At 49.1% G+C, this 25,384-nt stretch overlaps 8 protein-coding genes across 8 annotated transcripts; 4 read left to right on the top strand and 4 right to left on the bottom strand.

Annotated features, from left to right (window-relative positions):
• Positions 1–601: 601 nt before the first annotated feature.
• Positions 602–1,617, bottom strand: EV420DRAFT_1551219 (uncharacterized protein). The gene has a single exon (XM_060473470.1). It carries the CDS (start codon positions 1,491–1,493, stop codon positions 978–980), a length of 516 nt encoding a protein of 171 aa, XP_060329368.1. The 5' UTR covers positions 1,494–1,617; the 3' UTR covers positions 602–977.
• EV420DRAFT_1691238 (armadillo-type protein) lies at positions 1,596–6,167 on the bottom strand (the record flags this gene model as incomplete). The annotated part of the gene is made up of 20 exons (XM_060479343.1): positions 1,596–2,169; positions 2,225–2,289; positions 2,345–2,563; positions 2,625–2,753; positions 2,810–2,851; positions 2,907–3,004; positions 3,050–3,248; positions 3,297–3,539; positions 3,587–3,643; positions 3,693–3,776; positions 3,832–4,070; positions 4,124–4,280; positions 4,335–4,428; positions 4,478–4,513; positions 4,561–4,582; positions 4,631–5,418; positions 5,465–5,637; positions 5,689–5,803; positions 5,854–6,047; positions 6,108–6,167. 20 exons carry the CDS (start codon positions 6,165–6,167, stop codon positions 2,067–2,069), a joined length of 3,117 nt encoding a protein of 1,038 aa, XP_060329367.1. The 3' UTR covers positions 1,596–2,066.
• A 139-nt stretch (positions 6,168–6,306) lies between these two features.
• On the bottom strand, positions 6,307–9,515 carry EV420DRAFT_1551203 (acyl-CoA carboxylate CoA-transferase). The gene is made up of 19 exons (XM_060473469.1): positions 9,361–9,515; positions 9,264–9,299; positions 8,891–9,070; positions 8,813–8,824; positions 8,706–8,756; positions 8,525–8,649; positions 8,385–8,476; positions 8,207–8,332; positions 8,007–8,143; positions 7,835–7,951; positions 7,597–7,783; positions 7,468–7,543; positions 7,275–7,410; positions 7,185–7,222; positions 7,054–7,128; positions 6,928–6,998; positions 6,681–6,874; positions 6,603–6,614; positions 6,307–6,545 (listed from the first exon to the last, which is right to left on the bottom strand). The coding sequence occupies exons 3-19, from the start codon at positions 9,014–9,016 to the stop codon at positions 6,492–6,494; spliced, it is 1,629 nt and encodes a 542-aa protein (XP_060329366.1). The 5' UTR covers positions 9,017–9,070; positions 9,264–9,299; positions 9,361–9,515; the 3' UTR covers positions 6,307–6,491.
• A 1,165-nt stretch (positions 9,516–10,680) lies between these two features.
• On the top strand, positions 10,681–12,421 carry EV420DRAFT_1765151 (uncharacterized protein). The gene is made up of 4 exons (XM_060480812.1): positions 10,681–11,430; positions 11,488–11,698; positions 11,760–11,869; positions 11,928–12,421. Exons 1-4 carry the CDS (start codon positions 10,867–10,869, stop codon positions 12,171–12,173), a joined length of 1,131 nt encoding a protein of 376 aa, XP_060329365.1. The 5' UTR covers positions 10,681–10,866; the 3' UTR covers positions 12,174–12,421.
• EV420DRAFT_1551198 (uncharacterized protein) lies at positions 12,422–13,440 on the top strand. The gene is made up of 4 exons (XM_060473468.1): positions 12,422–12,690; positions 12,802–12,861; positions 12,909–12,997; positions 13,054–13,440. The coding sequence occupies exons 1-4, from the start codon at positions 12,517–12,519 to the stop codon at positions 13,322–13,324; spliced, it is 594 nt and encodes a 197-aa protein (XP_060329364.1). The 5' UTR covers positions 12,422–12,516; the 3' UTR covers positions 13,325–13,440.
• A 60-nt stretch (positions 13,441–13,500) lies between these two features.
• On the top strand, positions 13,501–14,726 carry EV420DRAFT_537400 (uncharacterized protein). Its single transcript, XM_060482495.1, has 5 exons — positions 13,501–13,855; positions 13,909–14,103; positions 14,164–14,397; positions 14,457–14,537; positions 14,588–14,726. The coding sequence occupies exons 1-4, from the start codon at positions 13,559–13,561 to the stop codon at positions 14,520–14,522; spliced, it is 792 nt and encodes a 263-aa protein (XP_060329363.1). The 5' UTR covers positions 13,501–13,558; the 3' UTR covers positions 14,523–14,537; positions 14,588–14,726.
• A 154-nt stretch (positions 14,727–14,880) lies between these two features.
• EV420DRAFT_1644197 (uncharacterized protein) lies at positions 14,881–17,269 on the top strand (the record flags this gene model as incomplete). Its single annotated transcript, XM_060477613.1, has 3 exons — positions 14,881–15,249; positions 15,303–16,139; positions 16,196–17,269. 3 exons carry the CDS (start codon positions 14,881–14,883, stop codon positions 17,267–17,269), a joined length of 2,280 nt encoding a protein of 759 aa, XP_060329362.1.
• Positions 17,270–19,867: 2,598 nt separating this feature from the next.
• Positions 19,868–22,675, bottom strand: EV420DRAFT_1644196 (uncharacterized protein; the record flags this gene model as incomplete). The annotated part of the gene is made up of 7 exons (XM_060477612.1): positions 19,868–20,801; positions 20,861–20,936; positions 20,994–21,084; positions 21,146–22,211; positions 22,268–22,440; positions 22,489–22,554; positions 22,646–22,675. 7 exons carry the CDS (start codon positions 22,673–22,675, stop codon positions 19,868–19,870), a joined length of 2,436 nt encoding a protein of 811 aa, XP_060329361.1.
• Positions 22,676–25,384: the final 2,709 nt, after the last annotated feature.

Genomic DNA, 25,384 nt, shown 5'->3' with positions numbered 1-25,384 from the left:
CGGCGTACGATCCAGGCTGGTAGAGGCGGCGTACTCTTACGGAACTTGGGGCGTAAACCCAATCATTTCCTTGCTTGTGTGATTTGCCCTTATGGATTCATTTTTTGACACTTTGAACCAAGTAGACAAAGTTTAATTATATGACCACCGCTACACTTAGTTTTTGCATCTTTCAGATAGCACGCTCTTTCGTCAGCTGCGGAAAGGAACGAGGACAAAGGCGGCTCTAGCATGGTCATTGGTTTGTTCCGTTCGATGATCCGTATTTCAGATATCCTCTTCAAGACTTCTGCGTCCCCGTCCCTCTCTGACTTTCGCCCAAAAAGATGGCCATCTTCGGATACTCCGGAATCAATCTTGGGGCTGAGTGTTCGTTTCCATTTCTTTTTAGATGATCGCCCGTCCATATTGAGCTTCCTCTTTATATGTGACATTCAGCTCACGGAAGCTTGCCGATGCCTACTGAAGTCCGCGAAATGTAATTCACCTTCGTAGTCAGTCAGAGAACTTGGATGTTTACATGTGCCCTGCTTTACTACGATGGACGGATTCTTCCTCCCCCTTGAAGGACACATCGGGATCATGTAATCACAATCAGAGGATGTGATGACCATTTTTACTAAATATTCTGATACGGCCTACGATTTCTATGAATACGACTATGCATAACGAACGGTGGCGACCGCGTAAACGATAATTGCGCGTGACCCAGGGTCTCAAATTGAACTACAAAGATAGCAGATACACAGCAACAGAGGTAAATGAAAATGAGACAAGAGCAGAAAAAAAAATACAACCCGAACCAACAGCAGGCCTTTTTGCTCGTGGCAGCCCTAGCGATCTAAGCTCTAACCAACCTAACTTCCGCATTGACGATTGTAACTCCTAAAGTTCCCAGACTCTCGGATCTGTCATCGACAGCCGCCTCTCGTGCCACACCGTAATGACACCCACGCCCCATCTATTTTCCTCCGCGATCACAACGGGAGCACCGCTAATTTCATGCCTCCGTACCCAGGTTGCTCCTTCATCGACTCCAGTCGGGCGACTCTGTGTTCGACGTGCAGCACCAACTCGTCCACTCTGCATGGCAGCATGATACAGCCAGCCTCGTGCAAGCTGTCTAGAATCCGAACGGTGTACGTTGTGGCATCCCAACCTCGGCCCCTCGTGTTATAGCCATCCCTCGTCGATGAGAACTGGCGAATGAATTCATCAAGCGCCGTTAATGTCAATGGAACAATCAAGGGGATTTGGAAGACACCTTGAAGGGCGGAGGAGTGGAGGAGAGTGGCTTTTCGATGATCGAGAAACCATGGACAGGTGGTGCGCCCTTTGTCTTTCGTGTTGGAAATGGTGTAGACACGAACATCACGAGCGTCAAATGAACCGGTGGAGAGGACAAGGTTCCATTGGTAAAACGCTGTTTTACTGGTCTTGTCTCCGAGGCGGTGGATAGCAATGCCAATGTTGACCGGCGAGGAGGTAGACATATCTCGAGATGATAGTTGGGAATCAAGGAGCGGAAAAGTGCATGACCTGAGCTTGGCATGTAATTTTATAAACACATAACATATCACATAAATCGAATCACTGACCCAGGCGTGTTTCAAGAAGATGATTTCAGGGTCCCTTCTATAAGGCTACAACTCAGCGATAGTGCTGAAGAACAACACATGTTGCCTGGGATTCATTTTACCGGCTCGCGAGAAACAGTAACAGAAGGCCAGTCATCATCGATGCCGATAACGTCAGATCCAGGTCCCATTGGGCGTGACGGAGGACGGAATGGGACTACACGGGTGCTTATGGAAGCTTTCGGGTAACTGTATATCTTATCAGGTGGAAAGTGACCAGGAAAATCGACATTCCGTTCAGGATCATGGCCGCTAGTCGTTGTGGCATCATACCGCATGTCAAAGCTAAACGTGATCTAATGTGCAAAGCAGTTAGATTTCAAAGCTTTATTATCTTCCTACATGTTATTCTATCGCATAAATAACTGAAATACTGGGTGAGCTTCCGCTAAGGACAAGATAGAAATCAGAAAAGCCTACTTCTTACTCTTACATGGATACCGATGCGTAGCCGAAACTAGTTCCCTCTAAACCCCGTGCGACAAGAGCGAATTGATTCGCGGCCTCGCGAGTTCGCTTTATTGACCTAGATCTGTCAAAGGCAAACATAAGTGGGAATCATCCCTGAGAAGAGTTCGAGCACTAACCCCAACACGGTCTTAACGAACGTCTCTTTGATAGCGGGCCCCGCCTTCGACGGCAAAAAGTCATCCTGTTACAACATGAGGGTGAGTTGCTATTACAACGACGGAAATCGAATGACGGACATCAAATAAGATCTCCTTGAGCCATACTCGTGACTCCTCGACACATCTGACTAGTAAGGTCGACAGCATCTCCACAAGATTGGGCGTCGCACTCCTGGGGGACACGCCAGCAAGTCCGAACAACACTGCTCGCATTATGTCTCGGCCGTGCCCGCTTATCAGTTGCGTCCGTTGAGCTTCTAACGCAGGGTAAACGCAGGATCGATGAATAAGGTTACTCTGCACATTTAGATGATCACGGATTATAGCCGAACAGGATATATCTATGAACCGAGCGTACCAGAAAATTGCAAGCAGCGATCAAAGAATAACGCTCCTGCAAAGCCATAGCGCGAACAGAACATTGCATGAGGGCATCCAATGCACCCGGCGGTAAATGGTACAGCGTGGCAGTGAAATCTTGTGCAACCTACGGAAACAAACGTCATCAACGTAATAATAGCAATACCATCCGACATGACCAACTCTGTCCATGCAGTTGAAAAATTCCTGAACGATATCAGGATTCTAACGCAATCTTATCAGCACGTTGTTTCGCTAGGGCAGGGTCGAAAACACCCACATCCACCATTGCTCCGGGAACGGCCATGAACGACAACGAGACATTGAGTAGAATAGGCAATACTTCTATGACGACAGCCTTAGCCCGTTCTTCCTCCTCTGCACGTTGCCGTTCAAGTTCCGCTTCTCTATGCTTCAACAGACCATCCTCGTCTCCTGTTAATGGCATGGGTGGAGGCGGATTCATTTGAGCAAACAGCATGGTTGCAAGCGCCAGCCAGGATGCAGTAAGCTGGCGCTGTGCGGCCATGCAAACCAAAGACAACAAAGGTGCGGGTGGCAAAGATATGATAGTGGCGTCGGATGCAAGTGAAGTTATAGATTTGACCAGTTCATTGATAGCCTGAGAGCTGTTGCTAAGTGCGCGGCGAAGAAGTACAGCACGACTTACCTGTCCAACACCAACATCTTGTCCTGTAGCTTCCACGCACCGGCTGATAGCAGCAAGAATGGCTTCACGTAGTCTGGCCATCCGTTCATCCCTTCTGGCCAGGTTCACTTGTTCTAGAATTTGCTGCATCTGAGAATCCTCGTTCAGGTCTAATAGATCGTCTGTAGCCCGAGTCAGACCCTTGGAGATACCAGCTAGTGTCTCTAACTGAAGAATAGCTAAACTCCGCGCTTCAGGAGGAAGCTGAGAGACGTCAGTCGAATGATTGAAGAATGCCATCCAAGGCCTACCGTAGTGGGGCTATTGAGAATGTCCATCAGTTTTTGTACAATAGGTGTAGCCATGGCCTGAGATCGTGTTGAGAAATTTAGTAAAGGATTGAAATTGCGCTTTTACCTCAATGGGAGGTGTTTGCTGCGCCGGCGGTAAGGCCTCGATGACGCTTGCGATAGATTGTAGCACCTTGCTCTTCTCTGCATCCTGAGGCAAAATTCAATGTTGAGTTTTTATCCTCGTGTCCCAATACTCCACGTACCGGCACTCGGGCCAAGCCAGCATGTAATTCCGCGAATGCCCCAATCTGCGGCGCGAGCAGCTTCCTGTTGGCATCGCATAGGTTGCGCAAGGCGAGGGCAGCTTGTACGGACAAACTCGGTTCCGGTAGCGCCGCAACAACATATCCTACAGCGGACAATAGCATGTCCAACTTTGAAGGACCAGACATAACCTTTTCCAACTGAGGAGACTCATGAGCGAACCAGGAGGAATAAGTTCCTATAAAGGTCGCGTTAAGTCGGTTCACCCGATTTCTATTTTTTTACACTAACCTAAAAGATTTAACGTTGTCAACCATACGCGCCCATGGCCTGTAGATGGCAATCGGCCTATAACCTCGGGGTTGAAAAGCCGGATTAAGTCAGGCGACTTATCGTAGTCCAAGGCCTCATGGAGAGATGACAGGCAATGAAGTGTTGATTCTATTTCCTACGCAGTAGAGAAGATGAGCGTTATACATTATGCATGGTACAATAGACCCACCTCCCAACCTTGATTAGGATCTGTTCGATTTGAGAGCTCTTGTATCAAGCTGTCCACAAAGTAGACTAGCATCTCATCTCGAATGACGTAGTACCTGTAGACCAATAAGCGGGAGCTATTACATAGAAATGCACCGCACCCACGCATTGATTAGTGTGTCTCCGATGTCCCGCCGATAACTAAGGAAGGGATCAGTATTGAGCCTTGGATCGGCAGTACGACCTACGTCTGAAATCTGATTATTTGGTCTACCTAGATATCAACATACGGAGATGATAGAATCATAAAAACCATACCTTTCGACCATCCGTGTCCCCGAGGAGGAAATGTCGTTTTCCTGCGCAGTATTTTGACTAATTCTACATAGACGGCTTTGGCAATGGCGTTGGGGTCGCCGTCATTTGTTTCCCGATCGTCGTCAACACTGAGATCCCAAAGTGCTTCTTGGAGCATATACCAAAATCCGAGAGTCAGATCACTTGTCTCCTCATCCTCTCCGAAGTATCCAGATAGACCTGTATAATCAAGCATCACGCGAAGGTATCTTTGCGTAAGTTGGCCTTTTGTTTTCCCGGATGGGTTTGGGACAACGCTCTGGTAGGCTTCAAGTGGATCCACCCGTGCCTTGGAAGCGATGCTGCGGGCGAAATACGGCGTCGAGTGATCGCCAAGCTCTGCTAGAAGCTTACACAATGAATGTGAGACTTCGTCTACCAGACCGTTCCGTAAGGTGTTTTCGACGATGACACTGCCTGTGCTATCCAGCCACAAGAGAAGAGGCTGGGTTAGAGTCTTGACTCCCGAGCCCAGCTGCCCATTTGAAAGTGGGGAGGAGGACATTATTTCTTGCAACGTAGCTGACGCGGCCACGAAAAAAGTGTCATCGTCAGGGTTAAGAAAGAGAAGAAGAAGAGGTATGATGGCGATTACATCTGCGGCACCGAGATGCGATAACCACGACTGAAAACACTTCATAGCGGATAAGACTTGGTTCGCCGGAACGGCAGATGAACGATCTAGCGACGATCTGATAGCCTGCAGGACTATCTGGCTGCTATCTTTCATAGTGTCAGTCATCCTCGTCCTAGAACGCGCGTGAGAACAGGTGCAAAGCAACGTTACCCACGTACTTATTTGGACCAAGTAGATCCGCCGTGCTGATCTCCTCCGCCACAATAGTGAGAAAATCGAGGATAGGACCTGTTTGGGCACCGCTTCCAGAGAAGGCGGTAACACAGGACAAAATCCAATCCGGCCATTGTGTAGGATGTTGTGGGGCTAGTTTGAGCGCTAAAGAACACAGCTGTCGAGATAGCCATTAGACGGAGCGATGAGGGGAAGAGGCGTGATGTACAGAGACGAAGAGCTTCCGAAGAATAACATTATTTCTCCCAATGACGATTGAGTGCGCTGTTAATTGGATGAGCAGATCGCGGAGTGGTATGACCTGGTCTTCTGGAAAAGACAACCTACAAATTATTACGGTCCTGAATCGTTGCAAGTCAAGGCATTCACTCACCAATCGCGTGCAATCTTCACTTGCACAGTATGAGCACCAAAGAACTGAACATTCGGGTCTTCATGGTTCAGCAATGGAAGGACCAGACCCCAAGCTTCTGGTCGCTTCTGTATCTCAAAGAGCTCTTGCTGGCGTAGTCTAAGTTCGTCTGGCGGCAGAAAAGAGTTGGGCTGTCCATAAGCTTGGAGAATCAACTTGAATAATATCAGTCAGGGTTCCGAAAGACCACATCAAGAAATTTCGAAAATACGGACTTGAGTGGCGCGGTCGACATCCAGCGACGATAATGTAGGGAGAAAGCTAGCATTGACCATGATATTCGCGTTTAGAGGCAGAAAGACTCATACGTCGCGACGGAGGATGATGGGCGTGAAAGGCAAAGAGCAATTTGGCGCGCAGTGCTAATATTACTGGATTTGTTTATCTATTTTCTTTTTCATTTATTTATTTTACATCCTCAGCACTGCCACCACGGTTTAAAAAATCTCGCAGAAAGCATAGGAGCTCAATTTTCCTCTAGACTCGCCAGCTGCGAGCTTAAACGATATGATGGAATGTACAAATGTTTATTGATTTATAATTTTCAACATGCTATCACAACGTCGACGGTAGATATATCGTTCATTGCAGAATATCCATTAATCCCAGGACTTCACCTTCATCGTTCCGTGCTCCATGAAGTTGGTGTGGAACTAGAGAAAAAGCTATGCATTAGCAAACTCAAGCCCTTTAAGAGGCGAAGGACTCACTTTGAACGCGTTCTGTGAGAAAGAAAAGGGAAAAAAAGCGATCAGCATATATCCGAAAGCACGGTATAACGGTCTTACCCTGAGCATATGGGGTTCGTGACCAGCACCCCGCTTCATGCACTCATGCAGCGAACGGTCATAGTACTCATGGAGCAGATCCTTGTAATCGGGGTGGGCACACTTCTCGATGATCAGAGGGGCACGTTCACGAGGAGCGAGACCACGAAGGTCAGCAAGACCCTGCTCAGTAACGACAACGTCCAGGTCATGTTCTATACGCATTCAGTTCTCCGTTAAGACGCAAAAAAACAAACGGAAGTCTCACCGGTCTGGTCCACATGCGAAGCGAAAGGAACAATGCAACTGATACCGGTGGGGTCGGTCTTGGATGGTCGACTGTAGAACCGGCAATTCAACATTAATCGGACTTCGGAAACGCAGCGGGGGTTACCTCGACGGCGTATGCATGATAGAGAGCTTGGCATTCCTCAAAAAGTCAGCGGATCCTCCAAGACCGTTCAACATCCTAACGACAAGAAACCCGTCAGCTCGAGACGCGGCCAAAAAGCATACGGTTCTCACCTAGATCCCAAGGCGTTCGTGGAGTTAGCATGGGCGTACTGCGGGCGGACACGATAAGCAGAAGCGGTGACGTTAGGAAGAACGGCGTACAATGTCAACTTCCAGTGGGGTATTCATGGCAATGACACCAAGTCGCCGAATCAGCTCGGGAGAGTTGGCAACCTGCTGCGAACGAAGGAGGAGACGATCCTTGTAATCAGCCCAGTGAGCATAGAAGTGGTCGAAACTGCCAAAAAAACAGATGAGCGCTCCAAACACATCTGGTGAAGATGAAAGCGCTCACCCTTCGGGGCTGAATCGGATAGAGGTGGCGGTAGCGAAGTCAAGCTTTCCAGAATCGAAGAAATGGATGAAGGTATCTAGTGAGCCACGCCGTTAACTTTATCCCCATCCACAAGTGATATGTACATACCCTGCAAAACCTCAGTCCAGACCTGCACCCGGTCGAACGGACCATCTGCGAGTCCACCAATGATGGAGTTGGCCACGTTTCCGATACCCGACTGTAAGGGCAGCAAAGACTTGGGAAGTCGACCTGCCGAGACCTCGTCTGATAAAAACTCGATCAGGTGACGGGCAATAGCCTTGCTGTCATCATTCTAGTCCTCGCGTCAGTATGCGGCGATAAGACATAGGCTTGGTATACGGACCTCCGGGGTGTTGCTACTCGTGTTATCGGGCTGCCTGCTCTCAATGATGGCGACAACACGTTCTGGATCCACAGGAATAGCCGTAGTTCCGATACGGTCCGACGGGTGGGTGATGAGCTAAACAAATTGGTGTTTTCGTTGTCATGAGGCAAAAACCTGAGAAAAGACTCACGTATGGTTGGCGGTGTGGTGGAATGAAGGACTGGTTAATATCATGAAGACCCTCGAGGTTAGGAATGAGAGTGTTGACTTCAATGATGATTTTTTCCGCGCACTGCACAATTTCGGGAGTAGCACCAACAGATGCACCTAAAGGCGTGGGCGATTGGGGATCAGAGCTAGCAGGGCAATCAAATGCGGGGTATCACTCACCTGGCACAATTGATCCATCCTCCGTGATAGCAGTGGCCTCCACGATGGCCCAGTTCAGCGGTTTCGACGGATCTCCATGTTTCTTCTTCAGACTGTAGTATCCGTAAGTCAAATCCTGGGGGAACACTGATGCACGTGTTGAGTCCGGTCCCGTATTAAATTGAATAACGGAACATACTTGAAAGATGTTTGTCCGCGAAGTTGATTCTTCCCGCGTTGATGCCCTTGGCAATTTCCTTGCCAACTTGATGTGGATAGCGGCGCTCGATCCTAATTTGCATTAGAAAACAGGAATGTGGGGAAAAAAGCAAAACATACATATCAAGACGTGCCCATCTGTCCTCGACTTCTGGTCCTACGGATGCGCCGACGAAGAGATTGAACTTTTTCTTCGTCGCGGGATCAGCTTGAAGATTATTGGACTCAATATGGTCGGCGATAGCCTGTAGAACGGGGATAATCAGTCAGTCTTCCGACCCTGCGCGCGATGACGACGTACCGTCGGAACGCCCTTGGGATATCCGACACCGGTGAATCCGGACCAGCCAATCTATGTATCCCGACGTGTCTTTAGCGCTATATCTGGGCAATAGCTGGGAAACATACGTAGTCGTCGTTCTGCACGGCAAAATTTACACGTTAGTCAAATCCTCGACAACGAGTACGACCCGGAAGACGACGGACCTGGAATAGAGGAGCAAGGTCTGCAGGCTGAGCAAGCTTCTTGAGGTAAGAAGGCCTGCGAACACGCTCCTTCAGAGCGGACGAGACAGAGGGGGAGACATTCCGCAGGGAGGAGGTAACCCTCATGGTTGGTAGTGCGAGCACGAAACCGGAGTGCGACTGGTTATATACGGCGGCAGCCTACATTCCCAATTTTTAATTCTGGGATCAAACCTGAGGCGTCGGAATGATGCCGAGTATGTCAGGCACCTCTCGTCTAACGGAGTCGGCACGAGCGGCAACGAAATGCCGCGCGCGCAATTTCTTCCTCGTGGAGAACCTCGACGACGTGCCGGTTCTCTATACTACACATCGATGAGCAAGGAAGACTCACTGGATGCAGAGGAGAACGAGAACTGCAAAGCGTATACTGAAAAAGAAAAAATTTGATGAGCATCAAGCGGTCTAGATCTCTATCGCCACTGACGCACTTGGGTCTTAAAACACGGAAAGCAGCGAAAGTCTGGAAAATGCTCGGAGTTCTATTGAAGAAAGGGGAAACGAAGGGCGTCGCAAGCCAGCAAATTTCCCGAGTATAAAGCTGAGTACAGTGGCGATGTAGGTCTCAAAGCAGCCAGCCGTGCCGATGCCGACGCTATCCCGATTGGGTAACATTCTTTCACACGGAAGTGGCGGGCTACCGCTTCGGGCCTTCGGAGCAACGTTCAGGCATTACGCACGACTAAGGTCCGCCTTCACAAGGACCCCCAACTTCCAAGCGACTTCTACTTCGATGGTTCATATTTCTCCCTGGTCACGAGCCATCGCTTGTACTGGAAAAGCCGCCGAAAAAGGCTCAGCATCAACATTTCAGCTGCGTTCACGAGTATTTTGACAGTTCAGCCCATGGGGTATTTCAATTAGAGGCCTGCCGATCCCCCGTATCAACTTCGAAACCCCACGGGCAAGAACGTAATGTCAATTTTTACCCGAGGGAGGAGCGCCGAGCGGACATATTAGAAGCATGCATTCCGTCGTTGAGATGACGCAACGTCGGGTTAAAGAAATAGCTCGGCAGCGTAAGGTGCTGCAACGTTAACGTTGAGTACCTTCCATTTTATGTGTTACATCGAACAGACTATAATTGTACTCCCAGCGATTCAGATCAGGAAGGGTCTGCAGAGTGCATGAAGGAGAATAACATACGAATTTCAGAGAATTACACATTCCCCCACATGCAAAGTGACACCTCCACCGCCACGGAGCCAGTCCGGCAAGTTAACAAAAGCAGTTGACCCAAGGAGGTCGAATAGAACCCCAAAACTTTAAAGATGGAAGGCGCCGGGGAGCAATACGCGCGATTGTCTTACCATCTACTGAGTTTCTCACGTTCAAGCGCAAGATAGATACGAAACTGAATGCTTGTTCCCAGACAGAATCCACCGGGTCTGGACCATTACAGACGTAATGAGAGACGTCCCGAAAATCGTGCACCACAAAATCGTACTTGTTGGGCGGATATGGAACTGGACCACTCATATTGGCGGACACAATTAAGTTCGGCACTAACCTGGTGATTGATACTGCGAGATAAGTAATAGTAAACCATTAAATCTCATTCATCCTTGATATTGAGTCACAGTGCAGCACCTTTCATCAATAAATGTTTTAATACATAGATCATGGTAAGAGCTGGCATGAATGAAAGGTTCAAAGGATCGGAAAGGTTTGTTGATCATTATTCTTCCACGATGCTTCCAACAAATGCTTGCACGTGCACGTTTTGTTTCTTCTCTTCCTACCCTTTCCCACCACGCTTCAGTTTTTGTTCTCAACCTTGACAACGTGAGAAAGATGGAAGCATCTCCTCATCAAGTCCTCTTTGTTGCGTATCCAGGCTCAGGCGTTTGTAACGCCGGGATCACCTTATCCCACTAGTATAAAATCCTCCGTTTCAACGTTGTTCAACTGCGCCTCATTTGTTCCTTCCAAAACTCATGTCTTCATCTGACAAGTTTCCACCCTCTGATATGGCTCCAACTCGGACCCACTCTTCTTGGCGATTCATCTGTCACCAGATACTCTTCGCGGTCAAACTGTTCTTGGTCTTGGTAGTCGGCTACTATCTGCTCGTAGCACTGTACGTCGTGATTATGACTGTCCGACAGTCTATCAGCTGTCCCAATACGTCTCAGACCCCCGCTTTGACTACTGCTGATGACGCCACTTGGACTGGAATTCCTGTTTTCCCTGACGAAACTTCGCGGGACATGTTCTACCGCACGGCAAACATAACCGCCTTCTTAGAAGAAGATGTTAGTGGCGTCGTGCTCTTATCAGAGTCTTTGGAGATTCTTTCTGAGAAAGATGCTATGCCCGTAGTCGAACGAGCCATTACCACCATCGAAAATTTGTCAGTCGACGCTTCAAGCAGCCAGCGCTTGCCAGGGGATCTTCCTCATGCTCTGCATCATCTGGGCATTGATATGCGTAACCTTTTCTCACACCTGGCGACGCTTGGTGACACCGGTTTCTATGCGACGAGAAGTTTTGCACGGCAGGTATGTACTTGCCCTTTATCTTATATTGATGCAACCCTTAAAACCGTGTCTTTGTAGCTTCGACATATCGACCTTGCCCTTGACAAGCTTTGGAAAACATGGTCTTCGTGGGACTACGTTGAACTGCACATTCTGATGAAGATCTCTTGTGGTACTCTCAAACAACAGCTTGCGCTTCTGAACGGGGAACTCGGCAATATTCACATCGTCGTCGAGATTTACCGAAATGACATGGCTGAGATTGAGAAGAATGATCCAGGACGCGCATGTGACTCTTATTCGCAGCATTGCCGAAGAAGAAGAGTCGCAGAATATACAGGAGACCCTAGCTCATCTCGAGATATTGAATGGGGGATTTTGGCATGCTGTGGACCCACTTGAGAGCGCCTTAATGATCATAGAGGAGGCGAAGCCAATACCGTTTGAGGTTTGCAACGAGGTGTGTCATGATTTCTGCTATTCACGAGCATTCGGTCACCTCACTACTTGTCCTACAGGAGAACTTTGCGTTGCTGGGGATGCATGGTGGTGTTCAACACCCATCTACCTACAACGGAAGGACTAAGGAAAGACTTCAGGTATATGCAGATGTGTTGGAGGCCTACGGAAACTTTGGCTCTGTCCGGAAGAACAATGCGTGGGTCATGAAAGTGCTGGAAGATTATGCTCTGAGTGATTTATCTCGTGCTGTGGAAAAGGCGAAGAGTTTTGGGAAGGTGGCGCTGGTATTGGAAGCGGAATGATTGCTTTCCGGGGCTGCTAGTGCCTGCCGGACAATGACTTTCTAGTTACTCATCTCGTTCCCTTTGGTTAACAAACAATTTTCCATGCTCTTATGAATTTACTATGTCGATATTAAATTGAGTCGGCAACCTAGTCAGCACCTTATGTGCGCTGCCTCTGCAAGCTCCGTCAGCTCACAACGTTCATTACTTCTATAGCTCGTGCGTCATTTCGGCCCGGTAACATCCGGTGCGTCAAGGTCATTTCTGATCGTCTTATGTGAATTCGAATTCCCATCCTTCCACCACACCGTCATCACCGCACAGGACGGCCAGCACGATCCCCTGCTTGAGACGTTCAACAATGACCTACATAATGATGCAATTTACGACTTTCCTTATGCTAATTCTTGGTCTCGTTCTCGTAGCAGAGGGATCCCCTTTCCCTGCTGGCCTGTCGAGCCGTTCCCAGGCTCTGGTACACCGAACAACTCCGTATTTTCCTGATTCGCCAGCTTCATGTCCAATCTGCGAACAGGTGAGTAATTTTCTTCAATATATCAGTGTGGAAGGAATAGTGGGCCCCTGTCTTTAGATGCAAATCTTCAGATAGGTGGTCACCCTGTCATACTGATACCGAGATTCACAGAATTATTCGAGTATTCAGAACTGTGCGGAGGCTGCGCCTGTCCTGGCAAATTTTTCCATGGTACGTTGATTGACTTACCGAGGGACTTACAATAATCATTACTTCAGATTATATTTAATCCCGGAGCCTTCGTTAATGTTATCCAATGCGCCTGTACGGAGACTTTCCAGTCTGTCTTTCCCCAATGTGTCGACTGGTACGCATAGCTTTCCTGCTATCATATTCGTCGTAATCCTCATTGCTCGCTTACAGCTTTCAAGCAACGAACCAGACAGACATTCTAGAAGGCAATGACTTACCCAGTATTGTCTCTGGAATGAGAAACATCTGCGCATTGGAAAGTACATTACTGGGCAACGTGTCGGAGTCGAACGGCGAGGTGACTCCATCTTCCACGAGCTCGGCAAGTACCTCGACGAGTTCAAGTGCAGCAATACCCAGAGCTGTACCTGTATCTCTCGCAGGGTTGTATGCGAGCCTTCTCGTTGTCCTTTCCCTTGGAATTTCTACCGCAGTGCTGTAATGATGGATTATGACTTGTATGTATTGACGACATGTAATGACTGACGACAAGTAACGATATTAATTATCATTATTTCTTGTATTAAAACTGTCCGACCGAGCAAGGCTGAGATGTGGTGAGAAAGAGTTTAGATCGGTTACTAAAACGGAACTGCGCTTATCCGTCGTCGTGGCTGTGCTCTTTCCATCTTCTCTTCACCTGTGATTGGAATATGTAACTTCAATTCTCACGACGATGAACTTTGGATCCCACGGCAAGCGACGAGGAAGGAAACGAGCAGTGTCGCTGTCTACACCGCCGCCACCACCACCACCGCGAGTCTTCTCTAAATGGAGCTCTGCCGAAATTCCTGACAGTGGATGGGCATCCTGCGACTTCATGGTGGGCTCAGGAATGGTTATCATCCAGCCTTCGTCGCACAAGATTGTTGTCTGTTATGATTCGCTACGGAAGGCATATTTTCTACCGAAAGGAAGAAAGGATATAGGTGAGTCACTGGAAGAAGCTGCCGTGAGAGAGGCATACGAGGAGGCACGCCTTTTTCTTCGATAACAGCGCGCATATACTGACCCTTCTCATTGCAGTCTGGGTACGAAACCCAGCACTTCCCGCTCCACAAGGCTACCCGGGCACCTGCCTCGCCTAGGAATCCTGGTGCAAGAGATGGCCCCAATACGGAGCCAGCGTATATCTCAGCCCGTTCATGGGGTCCCAAGAGAAACGACAATGGTGGCGAATACCTCACGTTTTGGTATGTAGGGATGATTGGGCCAGACGCTGTGAGTGAGACCTCTAAATACTCGCGACGCGATACGCTGAGTCATTTTGGGAACCTGTAGAAGTGGACTCCAGGGACAGGAATGCCAGATGAACAACATTACTCGTCAAAACTGTACGAATATGAAGATGCTTTGCGACTGCTGTGGGGAGGAAGACAGCAAAGAGTCTTGGAATACGCTTGGGAGCTTTATCTTCGACACCTCGAAATAGAAGAAGAGATACGGAAGCGACGATGGAAAGTATATATCGACAAAATATCCAGAGGAAGACGTAAGGATCATACGAAAATACCGGTCAGTCTCGGTTTTCAGGAACCGGATGCAAATCTTTTTGTACTGAGTGTATATTTCAGGGAAATGAAAGAGTTCCCACTCATCGAACCGCACCTCTTAAACGTAACGTTGAAGAGGGTAGTTGAAGAGGGTAGATAGTTGTAACGGGCACATTTTTACCTTCCAAACGTTGACTCACCTCCGTTCATAGGAACCATATGTACCATGCCGCAATTTCTCGAGGTCTGTAGCAATTATCGAACCATGCTGTATCCGCTCTTTATCAAATTTTGCAGTGAGTTGACTTCTTTTCATTGAGCATATTAATCGTTTTTGTATCCAAAGCTTGACGGGTGAGACATAACTGTATTGTCTGGACGAAACAGGCAATTATTGTTCAGAGCACGCGGGATGCTGCAGCTCCTCGCACAAACAAGACGACACAAGTCCATGTTCAAGAACGGACAGATTTGTTAACTTCTTACCTCCTGCCACCGGTTAACCATGGCTGACGAGTCGTTTGCTTCGACATCTTCGATCGACTCGTCTGTTTTTTTAACACCTCGTCGTCCTTTCGATGTCAGCGAATCCGTTAGCGGCTTTAAACGACGACGGTCTCTGAGTCCAGAGTCTGGAGAAGATGCAGACAGAAAGAGGCAGAGGATGCTACGCCCTGCTTCTTCGAGTCTTTCCGCTCTTCCAGGCGGTCGTACGGCGTCCATGTCGATGCTGCCACCGCCCGCCCGCGTGTCAGCATCGAACCCATTATCTGACTTGCCGTCGACGTCTTCTCATAGTCAATTGACCAGTTTTCCTTCAGCCTCTGCACCTATGCTTCGACACAGTGCCTCCTTCACGACACTCCAAGATCTCGTAAGTTTTACTATTCCCCGAGTCTCTGTTCTGATAACGACCACCTTCTACAGTATAGCAGCATCGCACCAACTCGGCCTCGGACTCGTCATCCCGAATTAACAATCTGGGAGAGCAAAACGTTTCGCGAAAAACTTAATGCAACAAACCTCGGTGCCGTGCCCCCTCTGCTCTCTCGCAGCCAATCTGTTTCGTCCCTCCGTCCCTCTGGCCCACCCGAGTTGCATGACGCGTCGGCGAAGTACCACCTTCAGAAACGCGACGTGACTATCGACTTCAATCCCCCAGTCCCTTTCGACGACAATCTCTCTGTCGCCCTAGCGTGTTCCAAGCATAACATCCTATTCTTCCCCCGTCGCAACCGTATCTTCTGTAAGAAACTGTCATCAAATGATGTTGCCACCCAAATGTGCAAGGTCAAAGATGGCAAGCTTACGGCCATGGCCATTGGGGCGTTTGGCTCGGAGGGTGTCGAGTCGATCGCGATAGCTTCTCGTGCCGGATTGATCGAGATCTGGGATATCAAGACGATGCAGAAGCTTATCAGTTTTTCGATGAAGGCGCCTACTGCCCTTGCCTGGAATGGACCCGTCCTGACGGTGGGCAACGCTGAAGGTAGCATAAGGCATTACGATACCCGGTTGGACAAGGATAAGATGAAGAAGGGCTTGAAGGTCATCAGATACCACAAGGCTATGATTGCCAAGATCGCGTACAACTTTAATACCAGCAACTATATGTTCGCTACTGGAGATGTTGACGGGAACGTTTTGGTCTGGAATGCAAAGACCAACCAGCCGATGAATGTAGGGGATCTTGTTCCCGAGTCTGCGAGGAGACTCAGAAGCGAAAGCTACCCGAAGGAAATCAAGCACACTGCCCCGATCACTGTAAGTACCCTATCAATTAAGCTGCACGTTATGCTCATAATCTTATCTTTAAACAGGCCATATCTTGGGCCCCCTGGAATTCCAAGCTCTTCGCAGCTGGTGACAAAAATGGCCTAACCCGCGCATGGATAGTGGATCCCACCTCTCCTATTTCTGATATTGTTCCTGGTCGAACAATGGATTACGGAACGCGCGTCGTCTCTATTCATTGGTCATACAACGTTAAGGAGTTCCTTACGGTTCACGGCGAGATAACGACCAAATATAACCCCTCTGAACATGGCGAGATCCCGAAAGCTAATACAGTTGTATCGCATCATTACCCGAGTCTGTACGAGATCAATTCCGTGTCGATAGGCGATGACGTGCGAGGCAACGTTTGCGGGAGTGTCATGAACAGAGACGAGACGAAGATTATTTTGGCGGTTCCCCGGCCACCGGCAAATCTTCCACCTACTGAGGCGGATATCGCATCTGCTGCTGCCGCTAATGCTGTTCAGGCGGCTCTTGCGGCCATTGCGAGGGCGACGAGAAACGCTACTGCGATACGAACCGCTGCCGCCGCGGAAGCCACTGCTACAACGGAAGCCACTCCCACGACAACCACTGTTTCGGAGGGATCTACTATTGCGACGGCGGTAGCCACCACGTCCAGGACGGCAGCCTCTGCCGTGACAGAGGCAGTTGCTACACCTAGACGATGGACTAGCGTAAGGACTGGAGCCATCACGCCCAGACGAAGGACCGTCGTCACAACAGAGATATCTGGTACTCCGTCTCGAAGGGCTACTGGTACGAGGGCCACACAGACGGCTACTCCTGGGAGACGGGCTGCCAACACCACGACTGTAAATGCTATTGCCTCTCCAGTTGTGGCTTCTATTGGGATGACTACCACAACCACAAGTGAAGTGGCTCAGATTTCTGGACGACAAAATAGTACGATCGAGGGGTCAACGCCTGCACCAGGGGGATCATCCACTGCGACGGGTACAGCTACGGTGGCAGCGAGGACGCCCAAAAAGCAACGTCCGGTGAACGGAAAGCTGTATGTCTGGAACGCGTGGGGCATTCCATACATCCCTCCGGAACCCAGCATCGAAATGAGGCTGATGACCTGTATTCGCTAGGAGCGATGATCCATCTAGGAGATAGTAAGGACTGATATCTATACTCTTCTCTCCGGTTTTCTTGTACTGATGAAGTGTTATGACCATGTCCCGAGCATGAGAACTTCATGTATATACCTATTCTTGAATAATATCCATCACTTCTTCTGTTTGTCTCTTGCTAGGAGGCAGGTTCAAGGGTTGGAGACACACAGGCCCAGACGCTTGGTGTAAGATCTTGCGAAGAACATGATGTATGCTGTGCGGAACCGTGTAAGATATCAAATTCTCCAGTGGAAGAATGGGTATAGCGCCGTCCACGCCTAAGCATGAGGGAACATTGGCTATTGACATGCAGGGATGATATCCTACATATTCCTCATCAGAGAAGGAAAATACAATGTCTGATAGAATCCGGTTGGTCAGTTTACCGGATGCGACCATCATGCGTAACATTAAGGCTGTCAGCCCCGGGTTTGTTCGGGCACCCGCGCAGAGCGAGATATCCTCCGAGAAAAGAGAATCATGTCAGCGGGGCATCGCATATGCCTGAGTGACCGACTCCAAAGCTATGTTCTTAAGCAAGAATACTTGTAGGACTCTGGAAAATAATTTAACGAGGGGGACCATGCAGTAACTAGGCATTCGAAGTTTTTTGTATAAGGGAACCAGAAGATCAGAAGTACCGTAAAGCTACTACAACGTGGTAAATAGGACAAGAATCATCCGAATGTACTTGGATTTATGCCCTAAACAGAGAGTACAGCAGATCTACCCAGTCATGAAAATGGCGTCCACTGATTGGTCAGAAAAAGCGATTGAATGTTCGGACCGACAGCCGAAACATCAGTAGCCTCGCTTGATTTGGCAATCACCGCCTTCGAAACCTCAGTTCGCACATTTGGATTTCAACGCGACTGCGAAGAATGGTCGACCTTCGTGGTATCATTTTTGGTTCTTTCCGCAGAATAGGCGGCGAAATGATGGCGATCATGATTATTCTGCGTCGACATCATCCAAGGACCAAACTTTGCTCGACCATGAGACTTTAAAAGCAAAACTCGTGGCTTACGATGTTAAAATCTCGCACCAGAAATACGGTATATCTTATCTCTGAAAATTTCGCCAACTTATGTCCACCGTTTTTAGCTTACTTTGGAGCCGAGGGCCTTTTCTAGATGCCACGACCCTGCGTCCAACACATCTTTCACAACTTTGATTCTTTGACAACCCTACTTTGATTTATGTCCTTTCTTACTGAATGACGCTCCACTCATATATCCCTTCCCTTACGCAATTCACAGCGTGCACTGCTTCATTTCGCCCTACGTCCGAAACTTTTGGATCCGAGGATCTTACTATTCTTACGATCTTGCACTTTCATACCCTCATCAATACTTCTGCCCGCATCAGGGTCCTGTCCAATTGAGGTCGAAGTACCCAGGTACTCCACCTAACCCAGGATCCACATGAGGAACTCATGACCGCATACCCCCACCTCTCACTCCTTCGGAAAGGTCCGCTAAGATTCGACAGCTTCATGGGATCTCCAAGGGGTCTGTCTTACAGGTACCTTTCTGCGGGTCCTGCTGACCTACTTTATAATTAAGCTGGGCTCGGCAATGGAGGCGGACCGCTGCCGCCACACATTTATCAGCGTCTGACGCTTAAAATGTTCTCGAGGCAACACAGTGCGTGAAACGGTATTCCTTTTCTGAGAGGCCTAGACTTCCCCACTCCCTCTGTTCATATCATGATGCACTGGTTCTCTTCGAGGCATTCGCTTTGTAGTCGTGGGTTTGAAGGATCGGATCGAATACAAAACGGATCATTCCATGGTTTTTCATGACATCAGTAGGCAACCACGTTTGTGAATCCCCTTGGCTGTGTTGAATGGGACTTCGACGGCGAAGTTCATTGTACTTCACGCAACATGAGCATTCAATATCAAAAGATATCACTGAAGACGGAGTTCAAAAACATTTCAATTGTTCCTATACGATAAGTTAACTAAAGAACCAATCATTGATAATAAATTATCACATTGATACATTTTTGGTGGATCTGAAGCGCGCAGACCCTTCGCGCGATGACTACTACAATGAAAAATGAATAATGAAAAGAAGACAAGAAGAGAATGTCAAGGATTGGTTGCTCGTAACGTCGTATATGCCTGAGAAAAATATATATAGCGGCAGAGAAGAGCAATGACAGCAAGGAAGATGTCAGACGTTATTGTATTCATGATACTTCGAAAGCGGTGCGAGAATAATTTGCGGTGTATGGACAAGCATCTAGAGAATGCTGGAAGGAAGGAGATAGGAACGGAAGACGGGAGGGAATAAGATGGAGCGACAACAAAAGATCACAAAGCGAGAAATGATGCTAGATGTAGTGGGTGTATGCTGTTTGGATGCTGATGATGATTGCGAGAGAAGATACGATGCTAAGAAAACCATGCAGGAGAGAATGACAGTTTAAACTTGCAGCTGTGACAACGACAACACGATGATGACATGAAGATCCACCACTCCACCCGGCCCGGACCGGCCAACGAATCCGAGAAAGAATGGCATGCTTGGTGGGGACAAGACTTTCGAACAAAACTCCTTCCACCGACTAATACGTCCGCATGTGAGTATCATACCCATGCGAACGGTAGTCATTAGTGTTGCCTGGGTACATCAGTGCAGGAGGGGACATAGCCTGCATGCCGTTGCCTTGCATCGGATTCGACGGAGAATCATCGGGCAACATCATCGGAGGATGTAGGTATGTTGAAAAGAATGATTCTTCTTCTTGCATTGGCATATTCCCCGCAGGCGGGTGAAGATAATCCATGGGAGAGTCTTGGTCCGGTGGAAGCATGGGAGGATGGCAGAACTGCGGAGAATTGTCGTTCTGAGCCTGCAAAGGTGGATGCCAGAACGGGTCCTCTACACCGCGAAAACCTCCGCCGTAAGAAGTCGACGCGTAGTTACTGAAAGGGAAATCCATCGACGATCGCTGAGAGTGTGAAGTAGCCGAAGAAGCTGTGGAATACCCATCCGTAAAGGAGGAATAGGAAACAGCGGAAGAAGGTGGCTCAGAAGCCGAGTCGGTGCTCATTCTACGACGCTTATTTTTCCTCTGCGATAGACTCTGGTCGGATTCGAAATCGACGGTGGCGAAGGGAAGGGCGTCCGCTTGCAAGGCAAGCTGGTTAATCTGGTCGGGATGATAGGGGCCCGGGAACTGGAAATTGAACATGCTCTGGTACATTGGTCCTTGGTTCATGTCCTGGCCCAACGCGCCCATCAACTCGGACTGCGTGGAGCGATACTCGACTTCTTCGTTGTATTCGTAGGTCATCTGAGTCGTCGAGTCCGGCGCGAGAGTCGGAGAAGACTCTCGCACGGGAGAAGCACGACGACTCACTCCAGGACTGGCTGACGGAGTGTCGCTGCTGCCATTCGCAGCCCGACGCGCATCATGACGTGAACGTTTGCGGATTACATCTGACTTCATGGATATCGGACGTGCTGACCCATGTAATTTGTAGTAGAGACCGCATCTGGCGACATGAATCAGGATCGGGATCGTAGAATATGGAAGCAGTTGCAGGGAACTTACGCATTACAAACAGTTTTACCCTCATCGTCTTTGCGCCACAAAGGGGTGGTAGTGGTGTGACAGTTGTAGCATTGTGCTAGCAAAAGTAATTAGCAATGCTCGATCATACGATATTATTTTTGCATCTGCTCACCCATGACATCTACGGATTCTTGGCGAGGAGTAGACTGCGTTCGGCCCTCCCCATGAGTGTTACGCATCGTTTTCGGCCGAGGGCGCTTGTGCTATTTGTAAAAGGAATAATTAACATCCGAATGCACCGGGTTGGGGATGAGGAGGACTAACCAATTTGCAGTAAAGACCACAAGCATTGCAGTTGAGTTCGTCGTTGAGTCCGCGTCTCCAGAGCGGTGTATGGGTAGCACCACAGTTTGAGCACTCGGCCTTCACGCCACCGGGCGCTGAATTATTAGCCGTAGTTGTGACACTGCGCAAGACGGAGTTGTTTAGACTCGTCGCAGTGGCGCCTGGCCCAGAAGATCGTGTGTTGGGGGTTCCGGAAGTTCGAACGGTAAGGGACGGCCGCCCGGTAGGCGTATTGGATCTAGCGATGCTTTCAAGGAGAGAATTGACCTTGAAAGGCGCCACAGTCGCGGGAGTATCAGCAATGGGAGGTACCTTGCCCAAAGGTGCCATGAAATCATCGCTGTCCTCGTCATCGCTGTCGCTACTGCTGTCATCGGAGAGGCCAGTGTTACTAGACGAAGAAGAGCTGGAGGAAGAACCGTTCGTCATGGGAATATCTGTGTCCTGCTGTGCGGACGCTGCCGAGTTGTACATATCTTGAGAAGGTAATTCGTAAGATGAGACAGGTGGCGAGGGTGACGCCACAGGAGGGCTTTCACTGGCGTCCACGTTAGTGAGGAGTTCATCAAGTGGAAGCTCGATGGTGGGTCGCATGATACTGAAACCATCACTGCTGGCACCCGAGGGATGGTGTGCTTCGCCGTAGTTCATGCGTGTCGTGAGAGTGGGAGCAGGATATAAGAGAGCCGTAGGACCGAAGTCATTAGAGAAAATAGGTGGGAATCGTAAATATTGTTGGTCGGCTTCCTTGCGCCCGCGCTGTGTAAAGGAAAAGTCTTTGTCGTGGTCATCGCTTTCGTAGCGAGCCCCGGCTCTGGGTCGTTTGTGGAACTCGGGAGACGGTTTGAGGTCGGGTTTCTGTACGGGAGTATTGACGGCAGGCGAAGGCTGGTCGACGCTGAAAGTGAACTGCATGCGCTTAATGGTGCCCGGCTTCGCGTTCTGACTCGCTTCTCGGCTGCGCTCCTTCTCTACCGCCCGCTGGCGGATTATTTCTATCGAATGGCTTGACTTGAAGTCCGGGGCCTCGAGCTCCTCAATGCTCCTGTAGATGGTCGGTAAGGCAACAATGACAGAGCATGGGTAATAAGCGCAACATACCTTCCCTTCTCCTTGTCCAGCTTGTCGCCCATACACTTCGAAAGCTTCTTGAACTCCCGCTTGGACTTGGCATTGTCGGTGTCGACCATAAGATTCTGGAGATGCCATAGCCGCCAACTCAGATTCTCGAGGCGCTGTCCCTGCTCAAGGTAGCTGGCTACCTTGGTGCAGACCTACGCGATGCTGAGCTTGCTTTCGCGCAGGCGAAGAGATAAACATACCTTCCAGGTCTTGGTGAGGGACTCGCTGTCGTTGAGATTGCTGAATGCAACGAAACTCTTGTTACCCTGTAGACGACAGCCAGCGACAGAAAGAAAAAGAGAAAAACGGTAAATGAGCACGTTGTCGACGACAGCGACGACGACGACGAGCACAGACCTTGAACTTGAGGTTGAGGATAGAGGGCATTGGACGGAATGGTGGTCGTAGGAGGGAAAGAGCGCAGGGAGAGATAGGTTCGGCTGATGGTGTTATAGGCTTGTTATGGCTTAAGCTCAGCTAAGCTTCCGTGTGACATCCGTTTTTCGAAAACGTTCTCGTAAATTAGTTTCAAAAATAAATACATTTTTTTTCGTATGCACGTTGCCAAAACGTTATTCCACAGGTCCAACCTTGAAACTCCGGCGTTTTCTCCCTCCAGCTTTAGTCTCCGACTGATATTTTTTTACTGTGCTATTCATTATCCGAGTTCCATGAATCCCACCATCAGCATTGTCACAAAAAGCCGAGTGCGGCACTCCATCGCCTTATGCCTCAGTCTCTACACGTGTTGGTGCCCTGTTCATTGGGTTCCGAAGCTCAGCGAAGGTGGTAAACGCTGAATCTGGCGAAATCTAATGGTCACAATGGTCACCCATCCGGATTTACCGATGTCTAACCGCTGTCTATGGGCGTCTGTTGTCTTGATCTACTAGTCCTCCTGCTCCACGCATTCCCCTAGGTTAATGTCATTAGTTCCGAAATAAAAGACATTTTTCTGGTCTAGCTCGGGAGCCGCGGTACGGATACTCCGTCAAATCCCTATTGACGGATGTCGGGGCTGTGTGTTCATCTCAGAAAGCGTAAAAGCAGAAAAGAACTCTTCCAACCTCCTCATGTCAGAGATTGAAACTATTTCGTCTCCACAACGAATTCCCCCCCGCATACAGATCGCCTAGTACCAAATGAAATCTTCCCCAGAGTTAAGTTGTCGCTACAGGACGAAGATCGCACTTCATTGATGCCCACAACCCTAGTTGCAAGCTCATGTGCCTCAATGAGCAAATTCGAATGGTCAATACATCCGGCCCTGTCACAGGCGTAAGGCATTCTACCCGCCTCGAGGCATTCGCAACTCCTCTCGAGTCTCGGTGATTACACTCAGCGACGGAGCTTCGGGGCGTATCCGCCCGTCTCCGCCTTGATTAGCCTCTTTCGGTTCAATCATGCAGGCGCATCAGACAGTCCAGCCTCAGTTGCTAGCGCTTTACGTGGAGGACAGCCGTATATTAAAGTGCACCCAACAAAAGACGCAATGCAATTGGACCCAGAGTTTAGCAAACTCAGGTTATCACTTTGCACGTTTGTACATCTCCATCCTATAGAAGGCGAGGTACCTTTCTGTCAATAGATCCGAGAAACGACCCAATCACCAGAATTCCTCACCTGGCCATACCACCATCATCGGAAGTTGAATGATTCTGTGATGAATAGAAATCAGTAACATTCCCTGTTCGAACGAACACTGGCGAAAAACAGATGGAAGCTGGGTCCTAAATAGGTAAAGTTCCCATCGATAGTCTCCATCGATAACAGCACGTGCAATGAACACTCGCATTTCAGCATTTACCTGTGCGAGTGCCCTTTGGCTGACCGGAAGACTTAGGATCGAGTGTGGACCGTGAAGCTGCGTGAAGCTCCCTCCCTACTTCCAGAAGGTATACGCACTGCGAATGCAGTGACCATGATATGTCTTGGCATTCAATGTCCACCCTAAAAGCCAGCTGCAGAAAACAGATAGTCCAGAAATAAGACAGCCAGTAGCAGCGTTAATAGGCCCCAAAGACCGACCTCGACTACTGATCCTCGTGAATGACCGGAGACGAATATACCATCCAATACATGTGCATGTAGATTGGCTGCCAGCACAAGATCGAAGCAGCCACCTGTTATCAAAATCAACGAGTCCCGGGAAGGGCATCTGATGTTCTCGTTGCATGTCCAAGAACCGCCGAGGTTGAGAACGAAGCAATCTTGCGCAAAGCTCCGGCAGCAGGCCTATCGTGCCTTGAAGCCGGTCCCGTATCGCAGGTACGAGAGAAACGTGTACGCTTCAAGGACGCCACTACAGGTCGGTGACAGTAGGAAAGAAAGCGATAACAGAGTTCGCGCCCAGTTTAAATAAGCTTGATTTTTGATATCGATGGATGCGCGATCCGATACGGGAAAATCCCGCGCTGCGTCGATGAAATCATCGTTATACGCGTACACGAAGACAAACATTTCCTGTCTATTTGCCGGGTATGGCGTCACCGAAAGGGGAGATTTGACGATAACCTGCAGAATCTGGGCGCGTCGCTAGATTTGCCGAGCCCTGACTTGCGGTGAGGCCATCGAGGCATGTCCCGGGATTGTGACTCGGATCTTGGAGAGAAGATGTCTGGTCTACACGAGGCGCCCGTTGAAAGATGTAACTTTCGCGGGGTCCCGTCGCTTGAAGGAAGGAAAACACCAAGACAGAGAGAAGAGTACTGTTCCGGGTGATGTTTGAGAGGGAAGAAGGCAAGGTTAAAGAAGAAATGCATTCTCTATGTGTAGTGGCCGAGCTGATCTAACGATCCTCGAGAAAGTGGAAGTGGTCGAAAAGGAAAGAATTCAAAGAAATGTTTGCTTTTCCAACGCGTCCAACATGTGACCATGTAACGCCATCACGTGCGACGTTCGGCCCGGATGGGCCAGATGGGAGCAACCAGGATTCAGGAGGCCGTGCTAAAACCCCATCCAAAATAAACGGAAATTGGAACAGTGGAGTCTTTCACTTTAGGTTTAGCATGGGTAATACGGCAGGATTGAATGACATTAACCTTTGTCATGGGTGGTTCATTACGGCCCTTCCAGGCTCCGACTATGATACGGGTA

The sequence above is a fragment of the Desarmillaria tabescens genome, assembly GCF_030435595.1.
Source record: "Desarmillaria tabescens strain CCBAS 213 chromosome Unknown EV420scaffold_23, whole genome shotgun sequence".
NCBI classification, from domain to species: Eukaryota; Fungi; Basidiomycota; class Agaricomycetes; order Agaricales; family Physalacriaceae; genus Desarmillaria; species Desarmillaria tabescens.
Note: the sequence above shows the minus strand (reverse complement) of the source record. Positions and strands in the feature narration are given on the sequence as shown.

What these genes read in the sequence shown, in the direction of transcription:
- EV420DRAFT_1551219 (XM_060473470.1), bottom strand. Translation starts at nt 1,493, where the DNA reads ATGTCTACCTCCTCGCCGGTCAACATTGGCATTGCTATCCACCGCCTC.
- EV420DRAFT_1551203 (XM_060473469.1), bottom strand. Translation starts at nt 9,016, where the DNA reads ATGAGGGTTACCTCCTCCCTGCGGAATGTCTCCCCCTCTGTCTCGTCC. An exon ending in CGAGTAGCAACACCCCGGAG is followed by an intron (nt 7,784 to 7,834) that starts GTCCGTATACCA and finishes CGCGAGGACTAG; the next exon opens with AATGATGACAGCAAGGCTAT. An exon ending in CCCCACTGGAAGTTGACATT is followed by an intron (nt 7,223 to 7,274) that starts GTACGCCGTTCT and finishes GTCCGCCCGCAG; the next exon opens with TACGCCCATGCTAACTCCAC.
- EV420DRAFT_1765151 (XM_060480812.1), top strand. Translation starts at nt 10,867, where the DNA reads ATGTCTTCATCTGACAAGTTTCCACCCTCTGATATGGCTCCAACTCGG. An exon ending in CGAGAAGTTTTGCACGGCAG is followed by an intron (nt 11,431 to 11,487) that starts GTATGTACTTGC and finishes GTGTCTTTGTAG; the next exon opens with CTTCGACATATCGACCTTGC. An exon ending in CGTTTGAGGTTTGCAACGAG is followed by an intron (nt 11,870 to 11,927) that starts GTGTGTCATGAT and finishes CTTGTCCTACAG; the next exon opens with GAGAACTTTGCGTTGCTGGG.
- EV420DRAFT_1551198 (XM_060473468.1), top strand. Translation starts at nt 12,517, where the DNA reads ATGACCTACATAATGATGCAATTTACGACTTTCCTTATGCTAATTCTT. An exon ending in TCCTGGCAAATTTTTCCATG is followed by an intron (nt 12,862 to 12,908) that starts GTACGTTGATTG and finishes TCATTACTTCAG; the next exon opens with ATTATATTTAATCCCGGAGC. An exon ending in TTTCCCCAATGTGTCGACTG is followed by an intron (nt 12,998 to 13,053) that starts GTACGCATAGCT and finishes GCTCGCTTACAG; the next exon opens with CTTTCAAGCAACGAACCAGA.
- EV420DRAFT_537400 (XM_060482495.1), top strand. Translation starts at nt 13,559, where the DNA reads ATGAACTTTGGATCCCACGGCAAGCGACGAGGAAGGAAACGAGCAGTG. An exon ending in GGATGATTGGGCCAGACGCT is followed by an intron (nt 14,104 to 14,163) that starts GTGAGTGAGACC and finishes GGGAACCTGTAG; the next exon opens with AAGTGGACTCCAGGGACAGG. An exon ending in AGGATCATACGAAAATACCG is followed by an intron (nt 14,398 to 14,456) that starts GTCAGTCTCGGT and finishes TGTATATTTCAG; the next exon opens with GGAAATGAAAGAGTTCCCAC.